This window comes from Trichomycterus rosablanca, chromosome 22 (assembly GCF_030014385.1).
Source record: "Trichomycterus rosablanca isolate fTriRos1 chromosome 22, fTriRos1.hap1, whole genome shotgun sequence".
In the NCBI taxonomy this organism is placed as follows: domain Eukaryota; kingdom Metazoa; phylum Chordata; class Actinopteri; order Siluriformes; family Trichomycteridae; genus Trichomycterus; species Trichomycterus rosablanca.
In genome coordinates this window covers 2,856,027-2,870,269 of record NC_086009.1, presented here as the reverse complement: position 1 = coordinate 2,870,269, position 14,243 = coordinate 2,856,027, and the positions used below count along the sequence as shown (strand labels likewise).

Below are 14,243 nucleotides of genomic sequence, written 5' to 3'. Positions count from 1 at the left end.
TTGTCTTGAGTATCATCAATTGAAGGGTTGAGAGTTCAAATTCCAGCTCTGCCATGCAGCAACTGTTGGGCTCTTGAGCAAGGCCCTTAACCCTGTCTGATCCATGTGCGTTGTACAATGGCTGACCCTGCGCTCTGACCCCAGTATATATGACAAATAAAGGCATTCTATTCTATAATTAGTCAACGGTCACCCAAAGTTAAATGGAGTTTCTTGTGAGTATTCTAAAAATGTACTGGGTCAAAAATGTACATACTGCAACTTTCTCTGTGCCCATATAAAACGGATAGTGTGACTGACTTATTAAAAATGACACTATACAATAGTTTCTAAATAGTTTCTAGACAATAATGGGGGGGGGGGGGGGGGGGGGGGGGGGGGGGGATGTCTGCAATGAATTAGAAGCCGTTTGGGACGGGATTAATACTATCCACAGTTTGGAACCTCAAGGTTGGACACAGCATCCACTTTCAGATTTATTCCAGTCATAAGGTAAGTAAAAATGCAGACTTAAAGGGAACAGTTGTTGTGCACTTTAGGGTTAAAACTCCGGAGATTTACTCTTAACATTAAACTTATAAAATTACAACTTTAAAACGTTTTAAATAATGTCACTTCAGAGGTTTGGGTGTAGTAAGGGGCAGGTGTAGCCTAGTGGTTAAGGTACTGGAATTCAAAACCAACGACTGCCAAGTCGCCACTGTTTGGCCCTTGAGCAAGGCCCTTAACGCTCAGTTGCTTAGACAATATACTGACACAGTTCTGTAAGTCGCTTTGGATAAAAAAAAAAGCATCTGCTAAATGCTGACAATGTAAACGTAATAACTAGCTTTGTAGAAAAGTATTTACTTTGCGCATGCGTGTCAGTGTAAGCATGGATTTGTTGCGCATGCGTAGTCAACCGGACCACGCCGCGCTGTAACTGACAGGAGTTAAGCCATTTCAATCACACACTTTCAGGAACTACAGGTAAATAAACCTGATCTTTTTTAATCTTCTTTACATTTTAGTCGTTTAATTTAGATAATAGTAATCTTACGTTATTAATACTGGCCGGTGGCTTTTAGCTTTTATTGTTTTGGTAGAGGCTTCTCATCATTGCTAATGCTAATGCTCGTGCAGCGAACAATTAACGGCTTTTAAATAATAATAACAACAACAATAATAATAATAACGTACAGAACGTACAGGAATAATTCATGTTCATTGTTTAATTTGATACATTTAGCTCGGTAGGAAATTGGGAAATGACAGCCAACAATTTAGCTCGTCTCCAAATCTAAACTGAGCTGGTAAACCGCTTAGACCTCAAATTTTCAGGACTATTTATTTATTTATATGATATATTTTTATTATTATCATTGCCATTTATTACAAATATCACAAGGTCAAATTAAAAGCAGATAACTTCTGAAACAATATGCGTCAATCTGAAACAAATGACAGTCTTAATCTAGACCTAAACATTATAGCTATAGCAAAATACTACTATTAATTATTTGCTGTTTTGTTCTGTTCTACAAAAACAAACTTCTTATAAACTTCAGACATGAAATTTAGTGATGAAGCAAGTGTACAGTCATTAAAAAAAAAGTAGTGGAGCTGACAACACAACAGAAACTCTGTTAATTTCTTTACTTATGACTTGTTATGCATTTTGATGCTTTTAGATCTTTGGCATTTAGAATATGCTGTTTATCTGAAATTCTTGATCGGCACGGTGGCTCAGTGGGTAGCACTGTCGCCTCACAGCAATAAGGTCCTGTGTGGAGTTTGCATGTTCTCCCCGTGTCTGCCTGGGTTTCCTCCGGGAGCTCCGGTTTCCTCCCACAGTCCAAAAACATGCAGTCAGGTTAATTGGAGACACTGAATTGCCCTATAGGTGAATGTGTGTGTGTGTGTCTGCCCTGCGATGGACTGGCGCCCCATCTAGTGTGTTACTGTGTGCCTTGCACTGCGCCCATTGAAAAGCTGGGATAGGCTCCAGCACCCCCATCCCCTTCCCGGGGCCCTAATTGGATAAGTGGTTAAGACAGTGAGTGAGTGAGAGTGAGCTTTGCTGAGGGGCCCAACAGTGGTAACCTGGTGGTGGTGGAGGGTCTTAAACCAACAACCTTCCGATAAGGTACTAGTGACTGAATACAATTGAGGGGTAAAAGCTTTGCTAAAGGGCCCAGCAGTGGTAACTTGGTGGTGGGGAGACTCAAACCAACAACCTTCCGATTACCAGTTCAGTACCTTAACCTTTGTTCTATCACTGCCTCTCTTGTAGTTCTAAATAAGTACACCACCACCAATACTTTCATCTCCAGAGTCACTCTGTGTTAAGACTAATCTAACAGGCTTGTACTCTGTGATAAGCAAATTACTATTTCTACCTTTGACTTTTGTCCTGCAGGGATTTGGATGTGTTTCGGATGGTGTAGACGCTCCTCATCTTCAGGTTCCATGTCTTTTTTGGTAAGTTTTCTGAACGTTGCTAAGCTCTGTAGTTAGAACGGAGGGGCTTGTTGATATTAATATCATGATATAGTTATGATATTGAAACTCTGATTCTCTGGGTGGCTATTTTTATTATCACTGTCATAGATAACTACTTAACAAACGTTTGAACAAGCCTAGAGTAAGTCTCAGATCAAATGCTTCCTTAAAAAAGACAAACTGTCTTGACACCTTCAACCAGTACATTAGAGGGATAGAGTAACCGTTGAGCTATTAAAGACAATTTGCCATAAGGAATGAGTCAAAATTAAACTACAATGCTTACAAAAAGTGAATACTTTCTTACTAGAATTATACTACATGTCCAAAGGTATGTGGACACCTAACCATGAGCTTGTTGGACATTCCAGTCCAAAACTATGGGAGAGAGTTTAGAGTGGCTCCTTATATAAGCGTTGATGTTGGAGGTTCTACGCATGCATAACGTTAGCGAACAGCAACTAATAAGGATTTTCAGCTGTATTACAACCATTCTTATAATGTTATGGGATGGTGGTAGCCTAGTGGTTAGGGCTTTGGGCTGACCTCAGCTTCCAAACAAGCTGGCATATGTGAGATAAGAATTTCATTGTACTGTATAGGTGTCTATGTGTACATATGACAAATAAACACATTTAGCCTTGTAATAATACTGTTTATTAACTGTACTTGTGTCTCTCTGTTACAGCGCTGGGTGTCGGAGAAGCTGAGTGTGGAGAGCCTGAGGGATTTGGACTTATTTGGAGGTGAGTACAGTAGTCGTATTGTGTGCTGCTGCTGTGCTTGCGTCATGGTCGCATAATCGATCCTCAGCCAGCTTTTAGCCTCTCTGAATGTGAAGGAGAGTTTGCTATAGTGAGCATTTTAATGTAGATCTGTGTGTACAACTACATAATATTTAATCATATAGAAGGAACAAACACTGTAGCGTAACGGCTAAAATGAAATGTTTAGTTTTCATGCATTTGCAGTGCGCTGCTGCTGAGCAAAAGTGGAGTCTAATAAGTGGAGACTATTTGACGCTCCTGTGTGGCATGTTTGTACCGTAGCCAGCTGTCGTGTCTGTTGCATTGCTTTTCTTTATAGGAAACGGCTGCTCAGATAGGCAAAGAACACGAGCATTTGTTAAGGACAGAGCTTAGCCAGTGAATGTTGAGATGATGGCATTTTTCCATACCAAGATCATACGTATGAAGTTTCTCGTCCTTCAGATGTTTGTCATAAAAACAAAGACTATAATGGCAGAGCCGCTTTTACAAATTTGTGCCTCTGTTACTTCTATAATATCATACTATTCCCGTACACACTGTTTTAATGATTTATATGTTGGAACAGTAAGCTTTGGTTAGTTTGCAAATACAGTGTTAATAGCAACTGTGAATAGATTATAATAATAATATTTATTTACATTTTTGGCATTTAGCAGATACTTTTATCCAAAACGCCTTACAGTACATATTGGTATATATTGAGAGTTAAGGGCCTTGCTCAAGGGCCCAACAGTGGCAACCTGGCAGTGGTGTGGCTTGATCCAGCAACCTTTCGATTACTAGTCCAGTACCTTAACCACTAGGCTACAACTGCCCTGTGAATAAATTTCGATCTTCTATTTTATGCCCACTTTGACTGGATGGCCAAATTTTTGTGTTGCATCTTTGCCCTGATCTTTGCCCTGCTACAGTTTGATCATGCAGATTAGTAGACAGTTCCGTGAACTCCATGGTTTGGTGTTTTGAAGACAGACTTGTATAGTTTGACCTCCAGTGAAGCCCTTTTACAAGATAGGCAGTTCATTTATTTGTAATTTATTTTGTTAGTTTACATTAGGAGTGTCACACTTATATTGGTGAGCCACACACATACAGAGACGATTCTTACATCTTTTAACCAAAAATCAACTTCTTGAAGGGCTGTAAATAGCAGATGAGGTAAATTAGGGGTTTTAAGTAGGTAAAATGTTCAACTCTACAGTCCTGTGGTACTTTAGGACAGGAAAGTGTGGTTCGTTAATCTCATCAGCACTAAGGCGCTTTAAGATTTCATTTTGTTGTGGCGTTTATTATTTCTGGCTTGTTGCATGTTGCTTTATGTGTCTGATTTGTTTGCGCTTGGCTGCTGCCTGTTTTTATCATCATGTGCTGTTGCTTAAACGCGGTTCAGTGTTAAATCCCTTCCAAAATGTTTAGCTGCATCTGTAGCATGGATACTCAGTGCTATCAGACGGCCGGGCATCTACACAGACATGATCGGCTATGTCTAAGGGGTGGGCCAAAGCCAGAGTTGGATTGGCACCCTCATAATTTCCTCTTTAGTATATGGGGACTGCATGACGATGAACCTTATTTTAAGCTTATTGATTAAGCCCATTAATTGTAATCTTGTCTTCATACTCTTGGTTGTGTAATTAACTCCATAACAAACCGATTTGTAAGGTAGGTAGGTTTATGTTCTTGTAACAACAGTATCAAACAATCTATATTGAGGATGTCATACTCTGTTCCTGAGGGCCCATATGGATCAAAAAATTCTACATACAATAAAAAACAGACAAAAGTATTGGGACACCCTTTCTAATGACTTATTTCAAGTGTTTCAGGCACAACAATTGCCAACAGGTGTAATGAATCAATTAAATAAAGGAGATTATATACTTCCAACTTCGCAGCATTAGTTTAGGGAAGACCCTTCTCTGTTCCAGCATGAGCAAAGTCTATGAAGACATGGAAAAGCTTGATTTAAAGAAACTCCAGTGGCTTGCACAGAGCCCTGGACTCAACTCAACAACATTCCTACAGACAGGGCTGTTTTGATCACACAGAGGTCACTCTGCTTTAATACAGTCTGTTTTTGAAATGAGATGTTCAACAAGCTCATGATCAGGTGTCCAAATACTTTTGGCCACATAGTGTATGAGGGATTGCGGATTGAGTAGCTGAATCAGGTTGAATGCTAATCTAATGTGATACTTTGGCTTCCCAGGACTGGAGTCTGACACCCTCGATTTATATTATGCCTCAATATTGCTTTCAAATGATGTTCTGATATGCAGACGGTGCGACTCTTATTTAAATGCAGATTTGTTCCTTACATTTTGTTATTGTTTTCAGTTTTTGCAAACAGTATACTTGCTATTAACAGGTTGTTTTTGTCATCAAGGTCAAAATGTAGCCACCTGACCTTTTACTCGCTGATCACTGAGCGCTTGTGTGAATGACGCTCCATCGAGGCATAATATCAGATCACATGACATTCTCAGACCCTCATTAAAACCAAGTTGTTTGTGTATCTGTGTGTTTTGCGTCGTTTGCTTGATCTTTTTATCCAGAGCCAGCTCAGGCAAGCCCACTCAGAAGAGTAAGTGCCACCTCTGTGTTACAGCTCCTGCAGTTAATCCGCTTGTGGATGTGTGTGCGTGTGTGTGCGCGCGCTAACGGTTAAGTCTAAGAGCATTGTGTGTGTGAACGATCAGGTGAATAAGACGTTTTAATGGATGTTGTTGCTTTGGCGAGTTTGTGGACATGTTTCTACCCCCCGGCACTGTGCTTAAGTGCATGCACTCATTGTACTGCTGACCGGCATCGCGTATCATCGCTCATTTCTTATATACATTCACACATGCGCACGGTTTTTGTAATGGGTTCCCAATGGGTCGTACAATGGCTCGCCAGTATGAGGATTTATAATACTAACTTTGGAGAAAATATGTGGTTGTCATTGCTGATTACTGAGGGTGTTTTAGCTACACACACTGCTCGCAGTTGTGGACAATCAAGCATATAAAATAATAATAACAATAATTTTAATTTAATCATACCCAAGAACGCTTGCACAGTAATGTGCAGTAATGAGGAACGTTTTAGTTGACCTGTGAGGAGGAAGATGGATGAGAAGTGATTGTGAAAGGAAGTTCCAACGTTTGGGGGCTGAGGAACTAAAAGACACAATTCTAAAACGGGAAACCGCTCGAAAGCCAGTGCCAGAGGATATTAGGGCACGAGTATTAAATTAAATTAAATGTTTTCAGCTTTGTAGCAGCTGTTTAGATGTCCATCGTGTGTCCATGTATTTTTGGCTGTATGTAACGGTGTGTGTAACATTCTAGTTGTCATGTTAATGCATTCTGACACTGGTGCAGTGTTTTACGTATTATGTATCGTGCTTTCCCCTCTGATCTCTAATTAACAAGGCTTTTCTGCCGGAAGAACTTCTGCTTACTGGATGTTTTTCTTGTAGCTATGCTATTCTGTGGAAACTCTAGATTATAGGTGGTATAAGGCATACACAGCCTAGTTCATAAGGCCCCAACATCCACACCATGGTCAGTCACCTGGAATATGTAGAGGGGTTGTTTTTGTTTTTGTGCTTGATGAGGGGACATTTAGATTGATATTTTCTGCATTTAGCAGACATAATGACTAAATAATTGAGGGTTGAGGGCCAGGCTCAGGGGCCCAAAAGTGGCAAGTTGGCTGCAGTGCAGTGGGGCTTGCACCGGCAACCTTCTGATTACTAGTCAAGTACCTTAACTGCTGAGCTACCACTGCCCACTGAAATACTACTGACATGATGACAGTGTATGTGCAGGGTTGTTGTTAGTTAATGGTGCTTTCTGTTTGTTTATTAGGATTTTAACGTCATGTTCTACACACTTTGGTTACATTCATGACAGGAACGGTAGTTACTCATTACACAAGGTTCATTAGTTCACACAAGGTTATATCGAACACAGTCATGGACAATTTAGTGTCTCCAATTTACCTCACTTGCACGTCTTTTTACTGTGGGAGGAAACCGGACCCCCTGGAGTAAACCAACGCAGACACGGGGAGAACATGCAAAGTCCACACAGAAAGGACCAAGACCGCCCCACCTGGGGATCGAACCCAGGACCTTCTTGCTGTGAGGAGACAGTGCTACCCACTTAGTCACCGTGCCGCCCTGGTGCTTTCTGACACAAGCACATGTGATCTCACATTGTGTGTCAAAAGTCATACAGTGTGGTAAATGATGATCTTATAACATCTAAGAAATCACACCGTGTAAACACACCGTGCGTTGTTTGTGTTGCCTGTGTCGCGGTACAAATCATGAATAAAATGTGGATGGCTTGAAAACAAGTTTGGAACACGCTGGCTTATACGATGCAAACCCGTAAGACCTTGTTCTCTCCATGCTCATGTAGGTAAGTCTGACCTTGCAAGACTAAGTGTGTGATCCCGTATCGCTGCTGGGAGGCTCTTTGCTCTTTGATTGCTCGAGCATGGCTTGCGATGGCTTTAATGTGTTACGGTTCATGGTAACACATTGCAGAATACCGTTCTCGAGCCCGGCCGTCCAGAGCTTCCGTAACCCTGTAAAGCATTAACTGAAGGTATTCTGGACGACTTTTCCGCATTGCTGATTTAAAATGTGCTTGTAGTCGCTGCACTGTGAAAATCTCGTGTTGCAGTTTGTTTAATTTGGGTTTTTATGTTCGTTGGATGGATTTAATGCTTTAAAAGTGACATGTTTTTTTTTACTAGTTTAATATTTAAGGATTTATGCTTTTGTAAAGTTATGTATCACTAGCAGCTAAATATTAAGTATGCATTGATGGGTAATACATCAAAAATGTATGAACTGTTGGCAATTTTGTGGTCAAATAGAGGCCATGAGGGCATTCAGGTGGCACAGCGGTCTTACATGCTAGCCCCCCACCACCAATGAAACACAGCTGACTATATAGAATAGACAATAATCTTTATTGTTGTTATGCTCAGGCACACTGACATTTCGTGTTGCGTATCTTCTATAGAAGTCCTTACCTCTTTTCCACTGCAGCATCTGCTTCTACTATTTGGTCAAGGCTTTGGCACAAGAGGCGGAGGAATACAGAGTGAATAGTGTGGTACCCCATACTGTAGAGGTGTAAACCGGCAAAGGTCGCCAAGAGTGCACAAGGAAATAGCATACAGCCAAATTAAAACAATGTTAGAAATGTTAAATGCAATTTTAAAGGGCTCTTTATAACATGACGTGTTTAGTAGCTTTATTATGCACATAGTGACGTAGAACAGGTGTTTCCATTACAGGTTTCTATTAATGACTGTAGGATTTGAGCATTTATAGTAAAGATGTGCTTTAAGCACTTGATTAAAGTCTGACTTGCTCAGTCTGTTAAAGACACGACTGGAGAGGGAGGGGGAAATGTTTTAGCAATTATTTCTTTAATATAAACGTTATGTCTTTTGTTCCAGGCCCATGAGGACAGTCGTGAGTCTCTGAGCTACCTGCAACCCCAGGGCACCATGGGAACCTTCCTACCAGACAGCAACGCCTACGAGCTCCTCACCATCATCGGTCAGACAGCTACCGTACCTACTAATAATTCATTCAATCAGTTCATGAATTCACTTCTATTCTTTATCTGTCCAGTTTCTGTGAGCGTAGGCTGTTTAAAAACTATCTTTGCTTGTGAAGCAGGAGTGCGTGTTATTTTTCGGCCATTCACAAGCCTTTTAAACTCTGTGTGCGTGGATGGGTGTAGGTCAGGGTCTGGAAAACCTGATGACTGTCAATCTGGGCCGGTACAAACCCACCGGTGAACATGTAGCCATCCGACGGATCGACATGGAAGCCTGCACCAACGACATGGTCAACTACCTTCAGGTCTGTAACAGTTCTGGTCATTTATTGAGCTCTGTGTTTTTGAATCCAACGTAATAAATTTAGATTCACCCTCATATTGACTTTTCCAGTCTGTATATCCTAACTAATTCTGACATTTTGAATCGTTAGTCACAATCATTCAGCTTTCGTTTGGTTTCATTATTATTACTGCTGCTTTTTAACATCAGCTTGTTTAGGCATCAAGTGTGCAGTTTACATTAACATTTGGCCTCTGATATATCTGTCATTGTTCTAAATATATATTTTTGTTGGTGTGTTGGAACTACATAAATACAGAGGTGTATTAGGGGTGAGAGTTTGGGAACGCGCTAGAAAACTTTGTAACGCTTGTGATTTCTCTCTGTCAGGGAGAACTGCATGTGTCTAAACTGTTCCATCACCCCAGCATCCTCCCGTACAGGAGTATTTTCATTTCAAAGAACGAGTTATGGGTGATCACGCCCTTCATGGCCTATGGTAAGCAAACACACACTCGGATTTTAAACTGCTGAATAAGCCGTTATCATTTACGTCTAAGTGTGACTGTTTGTGTTCTTCAGGATCAGCACGGGATTTGATCAGCACGCACTTTGCTGACGGTTTGAGTGAGCTGACTATCGCGTACATCCTGCTTGGAGTTCTGAGGGCACTGGAGTATATTCATCACATGGGTTATGTTCATCGGTGAGGAACACACACACACACAATTGTAAAAAAAACATAATCTGATGTGTAAGAAGTTTCTATTAAATATGTCACTTTGTAGCCCGCCCATTTATTTACTGTTATTGGGTTTTGAATAAATATAGCAGGTCACTTCTTTGTCTCCAAAAATTGAGCCAGTTTGACTTGTACCCCTTGAAAAGTCAATGAACCAGTGATTTCTACAAACCCTCACATATACTGTAGATGAGAGAGAATGTAGAAGTAGTGACACTGAGTGCCCGGCACCAAACAAACAATCCATTTACAATCAATCCACCCACCTGCCCACCCATCCATTTCATCCACCCATTTACTTCATCCACCCACCCATCCATCTACCCATCCAACCATCCATCCACCCATCCAACCATCCATCCACCCATCCATTTCATCCACCCATTTACTTCATCCACCCACCCATCCATCTACCCATCCAACCATCCATCCACCCACCCATCCATCTACCCATCCATCTACCCATCCATCTACCCATCCAACCATCCATCCACCCATCCATTTTATCCACCCATTTACTTCATCCACCCATCCACCCACCCATCCATCTACCCATCCAACCATCCACCCACCCATCCATCTACCCATCCAACCATCCACCCACCCATCCATCTACCCATCCAACCATCCATCCATCCACCCATCCATTTCATCCACCCATTTACTTCATCCACCCACCCATCCATCTACCCATCCATCTACCCATCCAACCATCCACCCACCCATCCATCTACCCATCCAACCATCCATCCACCCATCCATTTCATCCACCCATTTACTTCATCCACCCATCCATCCACCCACCCATCCATCTACCCACCCATCCATCTACCCATCCATCTACCCATCCAACCATCCACCCACCCACCCACCCACCCATCCATCTACCCATCCAACCACCCATCCATCTACCCATCCAACCATCCATCCTCCCATCCATTTCATCCATCCATTTCATCCACCCATTTACTTCATCCACCCATCCACCCACCCATCCATCTACCCATCCAACCATCCACCCACCCATCCATCTACCCATCCATCTACCCATCCATCTACCCATCCAACCATCCACCCACCCACCCACCCATCCATCTACCCATCAAACCACCCATCCATCTACCCATCCAACCATCCATCCTCCCATCCATTTCATCCATCCATTTCATCCACCCATTTACTTCATCCACCCATCCACCCACCCATCCATCTACCCATCCAACCATCCACCCACCCATCCATCTACCCATCCACCCATCCATCCATCCACCCACCCATCCATCCATCCATCCATCCACCCACCCATCCATCTACAAATTGGTCCAGTGCATCTTACAGTCAGATGTATTTACTGATTCATTACGTTTTTTTGTCTCTATGTGCCCGACGTGTAGGAGTGTAAAGGCGAGCCACGTTCTGATCGCGTCGGACGGTCAGGTGTACCTCTCTGGTCTGAGGAGCATCTTCAGTATGATCCGACACGGTCAGAGAGCACGAGTGGTGCACGATTTTCCTCAGTACAGTGTTAAAGTGCTGCCGTGGCTCAGCCCTGAGGTGCTACAACAGGTAAACAAAGCATATACAACACCTAAACTCCATTATTACTTTAATAATCAACACTTACTGAATCAGCATTCATAAGATTGAAGTCAGAGTCTTATCTCTGAGTAATTTCTTTATATGTTATCTGTGTGTGTGTGTGTGTGTGTTTAATAGAATCTTCAGGGCTATGACTTCCGCTCGGACATCTACAGCCTTGGAATTACTGCGTGTGAGCTGGCGAATGGTCACGTCCCATTTAAAGACATGCCCGCCACACAGGTAAGCATGATGCACACTTCTCCAAGAGCTTTGTCTCTTCTTTTTCCACTTCAATAGTGTGCACACAGACTCCCAAACCCGTCTGTCTCATCTTCGTATCAGATGCTGCTGGAGAAGCTCAACGGTACAGTTCCATGTCTGTTGGACAGCACCACCATCCCGGCGGAAGAGCTCACTCTAAAGCCCTCGCGCTCGGGGGCAGACTCCGGGATCTGCGAGGGCCTCGGCGCCGGAGGGGCACGGCACGCCAACGGAGAGCCGAACCCCTACAGCAGGACGTTCAGCCCTCACTTTCACAACTTCGTGGAGCTCTGCCTGCAGAGGGATCCAGAGAAACGGTGAACACCACATTCTGAGTTCTGGTTTGTTCTAGATGATCCTTGGTGCTTTTATAATTTTGCACAGAGGTTGTAGTGGGAGTATTGTAGCAGCTGCTCTGACAGAACCAAAGTCTTTGTAAATGTCTGTTTCTCAAAACTTTCATTGTTTATACATAATTACTGCATCCACAGGATTAGCTAGGAGTCCTGTTTTTAGCTGCTTTAGACTTGGACATCTTGGAAATTTTGACTGACAGACTGCTAACCTAACTGCCGTAGGATTTCTAGAATGCCTCATAGCGCAGATTACCCAGTAAATGTGAGATACAAGGAAAACGGGCTCGTTTCACAGTCCGTGATGCAATTTACACAGCTGTGAAATCCACCGATCTCTTCTTTTCACTATCCAGAGACCGATTTCTACAGCGAGTGTTAAAACGTACATCTAAACACACGGTCTTGTCAGTGTTCCTTACTTATTCTTGTGCCTTAACCAGACAGAAGTTGGATTTGCACAGACACAGCAAATCATGCATGCTGAGACTTAAACCCATCTCTCTATCAGTTGTGGGATATGATATTAGCCAGCTGTGCCATCCGAATGCCCAGAAATCAAATTATTGATAGACTTTTATTAACTATGAGCAGTCTAAAGGAGGGTTTTCAAACCCTGAGCCAAAAAAATGGGTCGCAGAGAAAATAATAATAATGAAATAAACTTTGAGAACACTTGTGGAGGCTTTATGTTACATGCTGTAAACTACAGTGGGACCAGATTGTATAGAGCATAGAGAGTAAGACGCATTGTTTGAAAAACGCTGATCTAAAAAGCTCAGCCGATAAACCTGTGTGAGAGGGAATGCTTAAGGAAACGAGCCTGGAGGAAATTCAGGTCAGAAGTTGTTTCAGGTTCTGTTTTCTTACAGGAAATGACTTGATTATAAAATTAAAACTTTGTCCCCCCTACAGACCTTCAGCCAGCGCTCTGATTGGTCACTCCTTCTTCAAGCAGGTGAGTTAATCTGGTTATTGCTATCATAATGCATAAAAAGCTGGAGGCATAGTTTATATTATTGTTTGTTTATACATCATACCTGATCCTTTTATCTAAAATACATGTGACGTTTTACTCTTATCTGTTCAGATAAAGCGGCGTCCATGCGAGGCTCTGCCCGACCTGCTCCGTCCCGTCTCGCCACTCAGCAGCTTCGAGTGCGTCCAGCCTCACGATTCGCCCTCGGCCCTGGCCAGTCTGGAGTCCGGCCTCAGCCACCTCGACGTGGACGACTGGGATTTCTGACCCAGGATAAAGGACTGCTGAGAGCTGGTGTGTTTTATGGAAGTGAAATCAGGGTGACTTGTTCATGATGAGGTTTGCTTTGAAGGGTTAGACGTGTATAGAGTGCATGCGTTTGCCAGTAAGTAGGATTACAAAGAAAACGGGGTGCAGGGTTTGAGAGGAATCGTTGGGTCAAAAATAAAGCGTACACGACTTGGGCCGGTCAAAGCATGTTTAGTAAGGTTCGGCTCTGTTTTTCCACCTGATCTACAAGGCTTGTGTTAAAACGAGCGTTTAAATTCTCATTTCTGTCGTGGTGTTTGTATTTTTACAGAACTGTGTGTATATAGCAGGTATGTATGTAAAAGAAACTGGTTCAGGGCTGGACTGCGGCCTCCACGGCCCTGCCCGACAGAGGAAGTGTAGGAATCAGAAAGCACACTAGCCTTCAGGATGTCAGGTGCTTACTTCTGTGCACGGTTACTGAGTTGTTACGTGGTTTGTAAACTATAAACTTGAACGATACACTTTAACATGAATGTCTGTTAGCATCGTACTGCACGCTTCACTCCTGAGTTCTTGTTTACGCGGAATCGGGCCGTCAAGCTCAGGAACAGTTACTGTTTAACTGTTCAGGAACTGTTACTGTTGCATCAAACTAGTCATTAAAGTTACTGGTACATCCGGTTTCCATCCACAAGAGCTGCTAGCTGAGATACATGACAACATCCGGGCTATATATCTCAGTTACAGTGATTATTTGCATCATGAATGTTATTGCAGTGTTTCTCAGTTTGCTTCTGTTTGGTGGAGATGAAGCCGTGATGTATTTCAGTGTGGAGTTTTTCAGATGTTACACAATAAGAATAAACGTTTTTTAAATTAATAACCTTTTCCTGCTTGTTTTTTTTATATATTATTTCTGTTTTACCTCTTTATTTAAATCCAAGTTTGGCAACCTGGTGATTTTTACC

At 42.4% G+C, this 14,243-nt stretch overlaps 1 protein-coding gene across 3 annotated transcripts; it reads left to right on the top strand.

Moving 5' to 3' along the window:
• Nucleotides 1–898: 898 nt before the first annotated feature.
• Nucleotides 899–14,158, top strand: strada (STE20 related adaptor alpha). Of its 3 annotated transcripts, XM_063018516.1 has the most exons (13): nucleotides 899–969; nucleotides 2,399–2,460; nucleotides 3,170–3,227; nucleotides 5,807–5,835; nucleotides 8,718–8,820; nucleotides 9,008–9,129; nucleotides 9,498–9,606; nucleotides 9,690–9,813; nucleotides 11,244–11,415; nucleotides 11,566–11,670; nucleotides 11,773–12,008; nucleotides 12,960–13,002; nucleotides 13,135–14,158. In XM_063018516.1, the coding sequence occupies exons 2-13, from the start codon at nucleotides 2,407–2,409 to the stop codon at nucleotides 13,288–13,290; spliced, it is 1,311 nt and encodes a 436-aa protein (XP_062874586.1). In that variant the 5' UTR covers nucleotides 899–969; nucleotides 2,399–2,406; the 3' UTR covers nucleotides 13,291–14,158. The 3 variants fall into 3 exon arrangements, with proteins under 3 accessions (XP_062874586.1, XP_062874584.1, XP_062874585.1); XM_063018514.1 differs by lacking the exon at nucleotides 5,807–5,835; XM_063018515.1 differs by lacking the exons at nucleotides 899–969; nucleotides 5,807–5,835 and adding an exon at nucleotides 1,203–1,292.
• Nucleotides 14,159–14,243: the final 85 nt, after the last annotated feature.